Here is a 16,154-nt window from a genome sequence, read left to right on the forward strand (position 1 = left end):
TACCATTGAAAAAACTGTACATATTTTCATGCACAACACATATTGTAGCAGTATTTAATTGAACTATTTTAAAATAGTGGCAATTATACTTCCTTACGTACTTTTCTAATTTTTAAACCATATAATTACAATTTGAATATACAGTCTGACTTATAATTAGAACTATGCACAACTTCTAGAGTGTATTTTTTCAGATTTATTTCTGCACATAAATTAAAGTTTAACTTGGTCCTTGATTTGGAGAGCTGTAACTACCTGGAAGCACTAAATTTTAGACTTACTGACAGCTAACAAAAACCCTTAAAGAGGGAAAAGCATCGACACTACCATGCGTGGAAAAGCAGCTGCTGCCTCCAAGTGCAACATCGGATTCAGCACAAGACCCGCTCAGAGGTCTGCATGTCTCCATGAAAGACCCCCAAGAAACCGAAAGGTCCAGAAGGAAGGAGCTGACCAACCAAGGGTATTTTCCACACTGGGGCAATCGTGAAAACAGAGGAGGCTTTGGACCTCTAGCATAAGAGAGAGACTTCACATTCTTTGATTTCACTTACACCTTTTAAAAAAGATAAAATACACCTGAACCTTTTTCATCACACTTAAACTGCACAGCTCAAGCTGACTGAACTCATAAGGCAGCCCAACTGAAGCTCCAAAGGAACACCAGACCCTGGTCTCCTCTTTCCTACTGTGTAGTCACAGACTATTTCGTCCAACTACTTGATGTATGTAAAAGACATTTTATAAACAGAGTAGAGTTAGCTTATTATTAAACTAAAGAAAAGTCCAAAGATGTATGGAGTATGCTTGCTAACAGCAACTGCTTCTACAGTGACAATAAACTGAGCTAGAAAAATAATTTCACTGTTTTAAATAAGGAAAGAAGCTAGATTTTTTTAAAATATATTACTTATTCTGCAACAGCTGATTAAATTGACAATGAATAGATTCCTTCCATTCCGTGAGCTGAATTGAGGTTACATTTTAATTATAGAATAGCTTCAAATTATAAATATAACCATCCCAATAGTAAAGAGATCATCAAGGCAGTAACATCAGATCAATTCTAAGTCATCACCCCCACACAAACGCGCAAGATGTGCTTTTGGATAAAGGATTTAAAAAGACCTTGGGCTGACGTGGAAAGCGGGTCAGTAAAGACTCCAGTTCTGCATAATGGAATCTTCCAAGCCAAGCCGCTTTCCACAGACACAAATTCAGTCTATCTTTTCTTTCTGGACCAATCTGGGAGCATCAACAAAATCTTTGCCATTGTAAAGAATAATAAAAAATGTTCCAATGCTTGCAACTCCCCAGAAGAGCACATATGCCAGTGTTTCTGTCCAGGTGTCACCTGTTGATTTTAAAAAACAAAGAGCTGATAAATAACAAGTCATTTTATTGATACTAGATCCAGCTTTCAGCCATTTAGCACATCTTGACAACATTAAAGTTTACAAACACATCCAAAGGAAAAATATAAGAACCTCTCAATTAAGGTTTAAACCAGTGGTTCTCAAACTCTGGCTGGCAACAGAATCCGCTTCAGGGCTTGATAAAGAATCAGCTGCTGGGCTCAACCCCAGAGTGTCTGTCTCATTTAGCAGGCCTGGGGTGGTGTCCAAGAATCTGCATTTCTAACAAGTTCCCAGATTATGCTGATGCTACGGGTCGAGAGACCACATTTTCAGAACCACTTGACTAAACTAATTTCAGGTTATATCAAGCAAATAGTAATTATTAGTTTTAGATTATATACTTTAATATTATAAGAAATTATTACTAATAGTTTAGTTCATAGTCCTATCTATGACAGGTATCAGCTACTACCAAAATGCCTACACAGGGCTTCCCTGGTGGCGCAGTGGTTGGGAGTCCGCCTGCCGATCAAGGGGACACGGGTTCGTGCCCCGGTCCGGGAAGATCCCACATGCCTCAGAGCGGCTGTGCCCGTGAGCCATGGCCGCTGAGCCTGCGCGTCCAGAGCCTGTGCTCCGCAACGGGAGAGGCCACAACAGTGAGAGGCCCGCATACCACAAAAAAAAAAAAAAAAAAAAATGCCTACACAAAAAATACTGGGTTGGCCAAAAAGTTCATTCAGGTTTTTCTGTTATGGAAAATAACTTTACAAATATACATGCTTCAGAAAAGTTATGTATTAAAGTGTATAGGGGCTTCCCTGGTGGAGCAGTGGTTGAGGGTCCGCCTGCCGATGCAGGGGACATGGGTTCGTGCCCCGGTCCAGGAAGATCTCACATGCTGAGGAGCGGCTGGGCCCGTGAGCCATGGCCGCTGAGCCTGCGCGTCCGGAGCCTGTGCTCCGCAACGGGAGAGGCCACAACAGTGAGAGGCCCGCGTACCGCAAAAAACAAAAAAAAAATAAAGTGTATAAAACAAAACTCAATAAATACAACATATTTAACACAACTCTCCTGATATGCATTTTTTTTCAAAGTCTAGAGTACATGAAGGAAGCAGCAGGCCAACAGGAAAAGATCTATTTTGTTCTACTCCTTGAATAGGTGAACCCAGTGTTGCTTCTCTCCTGCAATAGTACTGGCCTCACCTGCTGACAGGGAAACATGCAGAGGTCAACAGCCAGTTAAGAGGGCATGCCAGAAAGGAAATTCAGGGTGTAGACACTTTCCTAATAAGCTGTCAGAGAACATGCTTGCATTTATTTGCTATTCTCTTAAATACCAAAGTAGGGGCTAGAAATCAGACACTGTCATATCTAAACACCACAAAGATCATTACTTTACAACAATTAACTGACATGAGATGTTACTATCCACAGCATCCAATATCTTTTCACTTGAAAACATTCAAATTTCCACAACTGCTAATTTTGACAGCTCTGGGTTTTAAAACTTTTTGGATAAAGGAAAAAGCAGTTCCTCACAAGCCCACTCTGGGACACTCCCCAAAGGAATGGTCCATTTGTTCAGGCTGAGTCTTGGTCTTGACTTCCCTGCCTTTCCAGAGGTTCCACAGGGAAATGTGAGTATACAAAAAGACCAAAATAATAAAACTAATTCAGCAGTGGAGTGGTTCCCAGAAAATGGCATCCAATGGGCAATGTTTTAAAGAAAGAAGTCAAAGGATCTAAGGTGTGAACTGAACGATGAGCAGCACATGCCAGCTGGTCCTGTCCTCTTCCTTCCTGCCCCAAATGTGACACAGACCCCCTAGTCATGCCACACAGTGATGCTGCACTCGAGAGTCCTCAGCTTGTTTTTGCACTGTGATGGTTTTTACATTTTTAAAGAACTGTAAAAACAAACTGTGCAGACAGAGACTGTATGTAGTTTACAAAATCTAAAATATTATCTGACTCTTCAGAAAACGTCTGCTAACCCCTGCCCTAGAGTAACAAGATAGCTCCTCCCTGCGTCATGACTACCTACACTGCTGAACACTGAGGGGATTACAGAGATGAACAGGTTCTGAGCCTCCCCTCAAGAAGCTGGTAGAATTAGTGTGGGGTGTGGGGGGTGAATAGGAGTCCTTAATTCAGCAAAGTTTTGCTGAGAGCAAAACTGTATCTCAGACACAGGAGGTAAAACAATGAGTAATAAGACACCATCTCTGCCTTCAAAAAGTTGCTGATTCAGTGAGAAAGACGAATGAGTATGCAAATCACTACCACACAAACAGAAATACACCTTGGGTGCATTCGGGACCCCAAAGAGTACAGCACCTCTGAAGAAGAAATCCCTAGGTGCTTACAAGGTTTAAAGAAGAAAGTGCTATAAGAGAGGTACACAAAATGCTGTGGAAATCAGAAAGGGGGAGATGAGGTCTGTATGGGAGAACAAAGAGTCACTTCATGAGAGGGGAGCCTGAGGATGGCAGAAGTCAGCCAGGCAGAGAAATGTTAGCCCAGCGAATTCAGGATAGAGGATGAGACTGGAGGTGCCTAAGGCTGCACCTCCCAGGCACAATGCAACGTGTTACAGACTCAAACTCCCAGAGCACTGAACACTACTTAATATGCATTTAAGACGAAAATGTCTCCATTAACTTAGTAACACAGAAAAACATTGAGAGAGAAAATAAAACCAATAAAGACCTTGTTAGCTCAGGTTCTTAGGCAATTTCGCTATTAAAATTTAAGAAGTAATGTATTAATCTATAATAACATTTATTTGTCCAACATAGGTGGCTGGTTAAATAAATTATATATCCATTAATGGAATACTGTGCAGCCATTAAAAATAAAGAAGGTGGGGAAATATTTATATTACTCAGTGAAAAAACAGATTACAAAAAAATCTGTATCTCACTTTTGAAAAAAAAAATACACACTTATGAAGATTAAAACATCAAAATGTTAAGAGTAATTAGCTTATCTCTGAAAGGCAAGGTGATAAATAACATTATCTTTTTTGCCCAACTGTATTTTCTGTAATTACTATGTATTACTTTGATAGCAAGAAAAAAATATTTTAAAAAGCTTAAGTGGAAAAAAAAAGTATCAAGCTACTGAGTATACATTTTTCCTTTTGTCACATCTAAGGACTAATCCTCCCATCTGCCCACTTTACTCATTCAATTCAATAGGGAAACATCAAGTACTGAATAGGCGCAAACTTAAGATGCTGTACAGGAAAGTTCAACATTCTAAGAAATGACTGTAAGAATGTGAAACAAGGGCAGACTTACCAGCCATAAGCAAACAGATAATGCACATGGAAAAGGCGACAACCATGATAATAGGCAACTGGAAAAGAAGACGGAAAGAGAAACCATCACATAAGATGCTAATCAATGGTTGCACAATCAGTTATGCATGCTTTGCTTTAAAGAGAATAAAACCCTTCTGCAATCTAATATACAAAATATCTTTCTTTCAGCAAAACATCATTATTTAGAGTTTTGATCGTAACTGCCCAAATCTTCGAACAGGTTAAAAGATCTGAAAAAACATGGCTTTGCTCCAAACCAGGGAGTGCTAAGCAGAGGGAGGTCGCCCAGATGAGAACTCAGACACCAGGCCCCTCCACTCCAGGACACCCTGCCCACTGGAATGAGACCCCAGAGAGGCTCTTGAAAAGTCTGGTGAACAGAGGAGTCAACTTCCAGGTCACAAGTTTGCCTCCGGCAATCCCTGAACCTCAGGGGAGTAGTCTCCGGAAATGAGAAACCCTCACACTCCCCTTGCGTCTGTGTTCTCACTTAAAAAGGATCTGCGAAAGACAGTCAAGTTTGAAAGAAGACAAACATTCCAAAGTTATTTTACTCCTCTCCCTGATCTGCTCCTTGGGGACACTTAAATATTTATGTTCCATTTAGAACAACATACAATGTTTTGTATCAAGGGGAGTTGGCACCATCTATACCTTCAGACACAATCCTTTTAACAACTTGAAAAACATAAAGGTTTCTTACAGCCAGGAATTTCAAATCCCTTGGAACACTTAAAGGACTATGAGATTCTAATTCATCCACTGAATAGTTCCCAAGAAATAAGTCTATGGAATCCTAGAAGAGAAAAAGAGGAAATTAGTAACTCCCAAATTAGATATGATTATATTACTGAAGAACAGTACAAAGATACAGCCACCTAATGACCAAAAATTAGCATCAAATAACAAACTTACTTGTCTAAATCCATCAGAAAAGTTGTTCTTGTAATACCGTATCAGTGAGTTCCAGCCATCCATTATAAGTCCCAGCTGAGTTCTCTTCCCAGTTCTGGTTAAATATGAGGTTAAGTTTTGAGTTACAGATTTGCATATTAAATTCTCAAACTGTTTTATAGCCAATAAGTATGTGGTATGGAGACAGGTGAATTATAAAGATTTTTAAAAAAATATCCCTGAAGGGCTTCCCTGGTGGCACAGTGGTTGAGAGTCCGCCTGCCGATGCAGGGGACGCGGGTTTGTGCCCCGGTCTGGGAAGATCCCACATGCCGCAGAGCAGCTGGGCCCGTGAGCCATGGCCGCTGAGCCTGAGCATCCGGAGCCTGTGCTTTGCAACAGGAGAGGCCACAACAGTGAGAGGCCCCCGTACCAAAAAAAAAAAAAAAAAATCCTTGAATATATGAAGGAGACACCTCACAAAAGAAACCAATATCAGGTCCAAGAAATGTGTATCCTATTTCTAAAATATTATCAAAGTAGGCACAAAGGAAAAACGCTCAGTTCCACTTGCAAAGACAAGAAATAAGAAGAGAAACACACAGCCCAGGTTAAGTGGCATGAAACAGCAAAGAGACTAGAAAGCTTATCTTGCTCCCAGGGAATCCATATAGCAGAAAAAGACCCAACCACATGTGTAACAAATTCAAAACATTCTATCTAACCTCTCACTACCCAGTGTGGTCCTTGAAAACAGCACCAGCATCACCTGGGTACAGAATCTCAGGCCCTGCCCCAGACCTGCTGAGTGGGACTGGGGTGAGTCAGGTGCACAGTAAGTTTTGAGAAAAGCTAAGGAGCCATGGTTCTCAACCCCCACTGTGCATCAGAATCACCCAGGGATGCTAAGAAGACACCAGTGCCTGGGCCTCATCTCCCTGCAGTCCTGACTTGACTGGTCTGAAGTGAGGGCCAGGCACTGGTGGTTTGCTGTTGCTATTGTCTAAAAGTTGCCCGAGTGATCTACTATGCACCAGAATTGTGAACCACTGGTCTGGAATGTGATTTTAAAGCATGGCTTGCCTGGTAAAGTCAGTCTTCAAGGCACCAGTTCCCGCATACTGTTTGGCACAAGCATTTGCATTGTCAGCCCAGGCTGTGAGAAAAAGTAAAAATCAGCTGATAATGATTAAAATGACAACCAATGCTCTAAATCCAAAATATTTATTTCAAACTTTGAGTAACCTTGCCTCTGTTAAAGAAATTACCTACCGTTTTTGTAAATCTTCTCAAATTCATCTTGCTCTTCAAGCTTCTGTCCCACATGCAAAACTCCTAGTCTCTGGAATAAGAATCATACCTATGTTTATATGTAACAGATTTCAGCACATATGACTTAGGAAGAAAAAGCACAGTCCCCAGATCATCTGTCACCTGGCTGCAGGTGGGAGATGCTTTCCCTGTACGTGGGGACCGCAGCACTCTCCCGCTCAGGCCAGGCTGCAAAGCCTCTCTTTGGGCTTCCTTCTGCCCACAGCCCCCACTCTCCCTTGAGCCCCAGCACCGCAGGAACAGCGGCAAGACTGTAAACTCAGAGACAGGGGCAGAAGGGAAAGGACGGGGGAGAGGGAAGGCTGCTGCAGGATTCCAGCCATTCCTACCTCCTTTCCTGCCACCCCCAGCCTTCCACTGCCTTTACCCCTCTACCTCCTCACAATTCACCATCTCCAGACTTCTGACCTCCAAACTTATCCCCTAACCCTGGGACCCTTTGAGAATTGGGATGAATACTACCTACCTACCTCCCCACAAATAGCCCTTTGCATATAATCTCAGAGGACTCCTGGGCATCCTGAAGCTCTCTATGGACTCCCCACTGGAGTTCACTGACCACAGATTAGGAACTCCTGCCTTGGTCTTTGTCTCAGACCCGCAACCCTCTTGGAACCACCATCTTCACTGCTCACTTCAAATGACATCTCGCTCTCTCTCCCTCCTCAGAATGGGGCCTGCCCACGCTCAATGACCTGCCCTCACTGGAAGGGGAAAGGCACAACTGGAGTCCCCACATTAGCTGGCACTGAGGCTAGAGAGGTTCCTGCCCAAAGACTCTCTGAAGGTTGGTTAGGTTTTATAATACTATTTTTAGCATGTAAATTAGTTAAATACAGATTACAGAACCTAGTTAAATAGAGTTCTGTTAATCAGCCTTGGAAACAACCATTCCTAATATTGTTTCTATTGAAAAATATATTCTGAAGTACAATAAATCCAACAGACTGACAAGGACATAGTACCATACAAGTTAGAGAATGCTCAAAGAGGGCAACCACTCCTTTGGTATGTCCTACTTGAGGATTTGGGGAGGTATTTTCCCTCCATAATTCTTCCCTGAGTCCCATAAAATTGTCATAAACAAAGTTGAATGTTTACAAATTATTTAGGCAGGAAACCACTTGGGATGCATTTTGTTTGCTCCCTACAACAAATGCCAATGTGATCTGGAAATCTGAGATACACATGTTTTTAATTCCAAATATAAAGAGAAGAAAATATTTATACCTATGCTTTCTCAACAACACAGTCTTACTGGTAAAGCAAAGCTGTGTCAGAAACTTTATACCTGGGAGTTAATATCCCTTGCCAAACAATAAAAGAGGTGCAAACGAAAACAACTTTTGAGGTACTACTCTGTACTACTAAAGAAGAAATAAAACCTTTCTAAATAAAAATATTTAATGCTGGCAAGATTCACTTTTCACTGCTGGCTAGTCTTGTGTAACTGGTATAACCCTCTCGGAAAGTATATATTCTCTTTAACCCAGCAGGAGTTAACCCAAAGGAAATGATTCAAGCTAATAATAATATACATAGGTATATTCTCTATAGTCTTATTTATAAGCTAAAAATGTAGCAACCTAAACGGCTTAGTAAATTATAGCACAACAATGCACCTCTTAAAAACTATGATCACATATAATGCTAGAGCAAAAAGGCAAAATTTAAAACTGTGTACATACACTGACCATGGTTATGGACAAAGTATACATCCATGGATGGCAAGACACAAAACCAAAAAGAATTGGGTTAGGACGGGGGCATGTGAATGTTTCTTGTTATTGGTTTTTAAAGATGAAGTTTCTTTTTTGCTATATTGTTTATCTGATAAAAGAAAAAAAGCATTTGTACCTGAAGCTGGGCCTGAAGCGAACGACGAGCTAACAGACTCTGGATCACATTAGTTCTGTCCAGACAATCCATGCAATTGCTGCGGAACACGCCTTCCTGGTTAGTCACCACCTTGCCATCAGAGTCCACTAGAAAATAACTAAAACATATTTGTATAAACACTCTCATACCAAAGTCAGCCAAGCCTACTAAGGACAGACCTCTTATAACACAGGTCCATGTCAGAGACATTATTAAAACTGAATTAAACCTAAATTAAAAGGTCAGATGGGAAATGTACAGTTCAGGTATATTTGATTACCAAAGACCAAAAGGAAGTTTGAACAGAAGAGGCAAGACAGCCCCTATCTCAAAACAACTGTAGCATCAAGGTCACTTCACCCAAGAGATGTGAAAAGGGGCAGTTGGGAGTATTGTAAAGATGGCTATGGACATCACCGTGTTTCCCTAAGGCCAGAAGAGGTCTTCCTTTGACATAATTATTGCACCTATGCCCCCTACGTTGGGATTTCTTGAAGCACAGTCCCCTGTGCTGTCTGTATCAGAATTCCCTGAGATGTTTGTTAAAAATGAAGATGCTTGGCCTTGAAATAAACTGAGTAAGACTCTCTGAAGCAACGGCTGGATATTGTGCATTAAAAACATTAAAAAATCCCTTCTTAAAATGGGTAATAGGGCTTCCCTGGTGGTGCAGTGGTTAAGAATGCCAATGCAGGGGACACAGGTTCGGGCCTTGGTCTGGGAAGATCCCATATGCCGCGGAACAACTAAGCCCAGGCGCCACAACTACTGAGCCTGCGCTCTAGAGCCCGCGAGCCACAACTACTGAAGCCCGCGTGCCTAGAGCTCACGCTCCACAACGAGAGAAGCCACCGTGATGAGACCATGCACTGCAACGAAGAGTAGCCCCCGCTCGCTGCAACTGGAAAAGCCCATGTATAGCCATGAAGACTCAACGCAGCCAAAAATAAATAAATTAATTAATTAATTAATTTTAAAAAGAAGGGTAATATATGCAAATAGTACTAAATTTATAAGGTATAATAGGGTATTATTTGAAAAATCCATTTTCCTTTCTCCCCTGAACCACCCAGATGTCTGCACTGGAGCCAACCATGGTTACCAGTTCCTGTGTTTCTGTCATTTTTAACAATCTGTTCAGATTATTCTATGAACTCAAAAATTTGACAATGTTGACTCAGCGTGGCAGTAAAGAGCATGGACTTTGGCAGCAAACAACTGGTTTGCTACCCTTAGCTCCTTAGGCAAGTTACTAGCTATGTAACTTTAAGTAATTAACCTAATCTCTCAGAGCCTAAATTTTTTTCACCCATGAAATGGAGATGATAGCACCACCATTAGGCCGCTCTTAGGTTTAAATGAGATAATGTAAAATGCATATAAAGTGCTTAGCCAGATTGTATGGGACAGAGAATACAATGAATACTAGATAATATTAATTTTATTGCAGTTACTCCCCAAAATCAAAAAATGAGGGAGAAACACAATAGATTCACCAAGGGCTAAAAATCATGACCTTAAAATTAAGGGCTTAAGGGACTTCCCTGGCAGTCCAGTGGTTAAGACTCCTTGCTTCCAATACAGGGGGCATGGGTTCGATCCCTGGTCAGGGAACTAAGTTCCCACATGCCGTGAGGCGTGACAGAAAAAAAAAAAAGGCTTAAAAGAATGTGTTTAGACTAAAACTCTACATGAGGTTCATGCCAAACTGGTGAAGTTCGATTAGAGTATGTATATATAGAGTGCATGTGAGTGTTGGCACCCCATTAGTACTTGTAAACTAAATACTACATGTTTTATAAATATTATTTCTTAAACTATACAAGTCTAAGAGATAAGTATTATTATCTCCACTTTACAGATGGAGAAATCAAGATTTGAAGATAACTAACCTGCTCCTTGGTCACATGGCTAATAGGAGGCAAACTGAGATTTCAAACTTATTGTGTAGGACCCCAAAGCCCAGATTCTTTCCACTTCCCCCAAAATCCCTGGAAACAAATGTGCAGAGAGGTCATCTGAAAGTCACAGGTGAAACGTCTACTGTCCCTGTGGAACACAGTGAGAGCAAGGGACAAAGATTCTGGTGTCAATCCTCCCTTCTTTCTTATACTCTGTGGGGCAACAATTAACAGATGAACCCAAGGAAGTAACCCCTCTGACAAGGTTGGTCAAAGGTTGGACAAGCTATGCTCAAAACAAAACCTCACAGAAGAAAAAAAAAAAAAAAAAGCAGATTTAACTAACTATAGCTGATGACTTAATATGTATAAAAATATTTTTTTTAAAGCTGAGCAGGGGCTTCCCTGGTGGCGCAGTGGTTGAGTCCGCCTGCCGATGCAGGGTATGTGGGTTCGTGCCCCGGTCCGGGAAGATCCCACATGCCGTGGAGCAGCTGGGCCCGTGAGCCATGGCCACTGAGCCTGTGCGTCTGGAGCCTGTGCTCCGCAACGGGAGAGGCCACAACAGTGAGGGGCCCGCGAACCGCAAAAAAAAAAAAAAAAAAGCTGAGCAAATGTCTACAGAAATTTTACTATGTTACTGTGTAACTGAAATTACACAGTGCATTAGAACTACACAGGCAGAACAAAATGAGACTGGTTTCCAGATTCCTACTTCTGGCTTTAAAATAGGTAAAGACTGACATGTGCATAGAGTACAGCGAATATATGAACCCACACAGTAAGTAACACTGTAAACACATATGAGAAGTACCATGAAGATATTCAGACCCTTTGATCCATTATCCTACCCTCAAGAATTTATTTCAGGAAACCGTTTAACACAAGTAAAAATATATTTATACCCAGAGTGATTCACTGCAGCACAATCTTTCATGGTAGGAAGAGAAAAGGAAACAAACCAGATGCCCGATGCAAAGAAAAGCATTTAACTGAAACTGTACTATGACAAAATGGAACACAGAAAAGCCATTAAATGCTATCATTACAAAGACCTGGTAGGCTAATGACAAAATGTGATAAAATGTTTAGTGAAAACAACTGAACATAAAACAGTAGCAAACTAACTTCAATTATATAAAAATTTGTAAATGCGTAGAAGATAATACATAAAAATATGAAAATACCTGGACTTGGGTCATTTTTAAGAATTTTTAAGTATTTAAAACCACCAAGTCTCATCTTTCAGGGGAAAAAAAAAACTACAAATGAGAGTACAGACAAGTGCTATCAACCTAGTGAACTATATCTGTAAGTCTGTTAGATAATGCATAATATACATGATTAACATATGCACCTACCTCATCCCTCAACCTCTGTAGGGAAATAACAGCTTACCTTAATTCATCTTGCATTTCTGCTACTTGATCCAATAAAATACTTAGTCGATCCCATCTCATATTTTTACATTCCTTATGGAAGTCAAAGGCAATATATCTACCAAAAGAAAAGATACTCAGAAAGTGACTAAAGATTATTCATTCTCTTTCTGTTAATAATATCTTCATAAGCTGATCCTCCTCTCTACATACATATCACCTGGGAACAGTAGAGCCTCCTTCACTCTGGGTTTACCACTATACATATACACATGCATGCAGGCATGCACAGACACACCCACCTTCTCATGCTCATATCTACTGAAGGAAAAAAATACACACACACTCTCTTCTATCTTCACATGTTTTTCTAGAGGCCCTCAGACAGGAGTAAAGAAGCCCAGCGAAATGCTAAGAAGTGAGCTCAAGTAGAGCAATCAGGTATGTTAATATAAAGTAGCCTTGTCCAACTAAATATCTACTGTATATTTATTCTCTACCCCCATGTGCAAAGAATAGGGTCTCTTTTTGATTTTCAGATTAAGATGTTCAAAATGGTCAAATGCGATTCAGTCCAAGGAGGACTGGACTGTCTGTTGTGTATTAGGGGCTGTGAGAAGAACAGAAGCAGGATGGTCCCCATTCTGGTTAGTTACTGTTCATCCTACCAAAATATTCATTATCACTATCCATACATCACACATACATGTGGTAGAGAGAATTTTCTTGTCCATCAATCTGTAATGGGCTGTTTTCAGTTATCTAATACTTAAGAGGTATAAATCTCAAAGTTAGAACACATCTAACAGTGAAGGTGCCCTACTATGAGCTGGAAAATGTTGCCCCTTGAGAGGGGGAAAAATCATTAACCAACTCCCGAAAGTCAAGAGAGGAAGAAAGAATGAAGAGAACCTGGGCACCAGGGTACATGAAGATTCTCACACATTCTACTTCTACCCAACTTCCTATTCAGGGATCAAGTCAAGTCATAAAGGAGGAGGACTAGAAGAACATTCCACTCTCATCTACAGAGTAAAATTCAGATTATGTGTCTGCTCTCATGGAGCCTTGGCTCCAGTGGCTGAAGGGAAATCAATGTAGGGTGGGCTTCCAGCAGGTCAAGAGAGGGTCTTCTATCACCTCAATGGTTATCTCAGGGGAGAATGGGGTACTTAGAAATTAGTATAAAAACAGAAGTTAGCCAACTGTGAGGCCAGACTTTGGGAAGACTGGGAGTGAGGGGAAGCATTTTCAAAGGCAGCTCCATTAGAAGTGGTGGTGTGAGAGTTATTTTTGGAGTGCTCTGACCATAGCTCTAGACTTGCCTGAAGAATTTAAGTGGCTCACTAGCACATAAATGCACTTGGATTCTTAAGCTTGTATCCTTCTAAAATTACATTTGTTAAAATTACATTTGTATCTTCTAAGAATGTCTTATGTCATTATATTTTGGTAACAATAGCTTTAGGGTGTTTATTCCTTAGCAGTATGTACCCTCCAAGTGCCCTGGAACACCAAGGGCATAACTTTAGACTCTGACTTATGCCTCAAGTTCTCAAAGTTAGCTGCTGCTACAAACACTAGAGGCAACTCTGGAGGTGAGTATACCTACAGAAACCCTCTGAAGCACAGACAGGGGCTTAACCAGGGGTGTACAAAGGAGGCAGCAGATAAACATTTTCCAGAATAGACATGTTGGACTCTAAACCCAGTGATGCTGATTTTTCAGGTCTTAGGTATATTCTGAGTAATTCCTCTGAGGATTTTAAGGCACATCCTGGATAGGAATCACTTCTCTGACTCATCCAAGTGTGTTTGGGCAGGTTCCACTATGAGAAGGCAGAAATGGGCATGGAGTAAGGGTCTGATAAATTTGCTAGTTTTTGAGTTGGACAATAGGCTTAAATTCTTCCCCAAAGGTTCATTATATATCATTCTATTTTTGTGTATGTTTAAAAATTTCCATAGGTTAAAAAAATTCTCCCCAAACCACCGAGTACCATTTCTTTTAAAGTCTTCCCCCAATGCCTGTGACCACTTCCTACCACAGTATACCCCCACCTCCTACCCCGGTTTCCTGATGCAGAAGCTCCAAATGGGCTGACTCATTACCCTGCACATTTCCACAGGGCAACTGTTTATGTTTTAGGATCCCCCCTCTTTTGACAAGGCTACACAGAATTTGTAACTGTTGCCTGCTGCCTTACAGGAGGGGCAAGCTGCTGCTCCAGACAAGGCCGCCATGCAACAGTAAATTGCTCCAGCTCGTGTGGTGGTCAGGACCAGGCAGACCACACCAAACAATCATGAGTAACTGAAATTCAAGACCCAATGGGCAGAGCGACACAAAGCCTCAAGGAGAGGATTTTAATCAAGGGCTAAACTTTTACAAAATTAAAATTAAAATTAATCTGTTAAGAAGTTATTCTGCAACATGAATTATGCCAGAGAAAATTTCAAGCTAACAAAATCATGCTTTGAAAACAACAAACTGAAATACGTCTAGAGAGATCTATGTACTTACGTATATATGCATTGTACATCTACTCTGAAAATACCTACAACAGATTTCTAGTGAGGTACCTGATCATTCCATTTGCCAAGGAAGACACCATTGTCGCAAACGCCTGTTCAAGTGGCTTCTCTGAGCCCTTCTGATTAACCTGTAAAAAATTAAAAACACCACAGCCTGCTTTTTAAAAAAATATTTGTTTGTTTGTTTATTTATTTATTTATGGCTGCATTGGGTCTTCATTGCTGCGCACGGGCTTTCTTTAGCTGCGAGCAGGGGCTACTCTTCATTATGGTGTGCGGGCTTCTCGTTGTGGTGGCTTCTCTTGTTGTGGAGCACAGGCTCTAGGCACCCGGGCTTCAGTAGCTGTGGCATGTGGGCTCAGTAGTTGTGGCACATGGGCTTAGTTGCTCCGCGGCATATGGGATCTTCCCAGACCAGGGCTCAAACCCGTGTCCCCTGCATTGGCAGGCAGATTCTTGACCACTGTGCCACCAGGGAAGTCCCACCATAGCTTTAAGTTTAATTAAAAGGACAGAGTGACATCAGCAAAATGGCAGACTAGGAAGCTTTAAGCTCTTATATCCTCACAAAAACATCAGAAAAAAGAGAAGCTGTCTAAACCAACTTTGTAGGAGCTCTAGAAAAGTCAAAGGTTTATAGCAACCAGACAAATGTCCAATCAAGATAAAGCCATCCTCAAAATTGTAAGACAATTCTGTAGCATTTTTCTTGCCCTTATCTCATCCTTTCCCCAGTGCAATGATGATCTTAGCTTAAGCAGCGGCAACACAGTTCTCAGCCCCCCTCCACAAATGGGAGGAGCAGACCAGACCTTATTTGCACACTGCTCATATAAGCTACAAGAGGACTATAAACCAAGATGCCTAGGGCAAGATATTTCAGGTGGAGACATAAAATAGACCATCTAAAGCCTGCAGAAGCAGCTGGGGTGACATTCTTTGAGAAACTAGGATACTCAAAAGCAGCCACGTATATGGAGGGTTTTAGACAGCCGTATGCATACCCAAGCAAGATGCATGCTCAGAAAAGTCCTGAAAAGACCTTAAGCCTTCACCTCAGGTTAATCCCTACATTCAGAGCAAGCCTAACTAAATAAGTGAAGGACTGCTCCAACACAGAAGCAGTCTGCAGAGATTAGGAGATGGGGTTGTTCTCTCTTTTTTGTTTTTTCCTTTGTCTCTTTCAGTTCCTTGTATTCAAGGAAATTTCTGTCAAAACATTAGCTGAACACAAGCTAAAAGAACAGAGACTTCAGTGAGCATACACAACGAGGAACAGTCTTTGCAAAAATAGTTTGGAAAAGTCTCAAAACAAATAGATTACTACAGCATTCAATAATCAAAATAAAAACAAAACAAAACAACAGCAAACCCCTGGGAAAGAAGAATCTGACTTCCAGAGTTACTACATTATAAACATCCAATGCCCAGTTTTCAAGAACAACAACAAAATCATAAGGCATACAAAAAAACACAGGAAAACAAGGCTTATTCAATGGAAAAGGATAAACTGATAGAAACCATCCCTGCAGAAGCCTTATTTATAA

General features: G+C 41.0%; 1 protein-coding gene across 2 annotated transcripts in view; it reads right to left on the reverse strand.

Moving 5' to 3' along the window:
* Positions 1–1,217: 1,217 nt before the first annotated feature.
* Positions 1,218–16,154, reverse strand: part of SACM1L (SAC1 like phosphatidylinositide phosphatase) — a gene marked incomplete at both ends in the record, with an annotated part of 39,963 nt that continues 25,026 nt past the window's right edge. For both annotated transcript variants that reach the window (XM_079712529.1, XM_079712528.1), the window contains 9 exons: positions 1,218–1,354; positions 4,666–4,723; positions 5,392–5,484; positions 5,604–5,697; positions 6,666–6,738; positions 6,855–6,924; positions 8,772–8,910; positions 12,092–12,190; positions 14,656–14,735. In XM_079712529.1, the coding sequence (XP_079568655.1) occupies positions 1,218–1,354; positions 4,666–4,723; positions 5,392–5,484; positions 5,604–5,697; positions 6,666–6,738; positions 6,855–6,924; positions 8,772–8,910; positions 12,092–12,190; positions 14,656–14,735 (843 nt within the window). The remainder of the gene's footprint in view (positions 1,355–4,665; positions 4,724–5,391; positions 5,485–5,603; positions 5,698–6,665; positions 6,739–6,854; positions 6,925–8,771; positions 8,911–12,091; positions 12,191–14,655; positions 14,736–16,154) is intronic.

This window comes from Hyperoodon ampullatus (genome assembly GCF_949752795.1).
Source record: "Hyperoodon ampullatus genome assembly, chromosome: 10".
In the NCBI taxonomy this organism is placed as follows: domain Eukaryota; kingdom Metazoa; phylum Chordata; class Mammalia; order Artiodactyla; family Ziphiidae; genus Hyperoodon; species Hyperoodon ampullatus.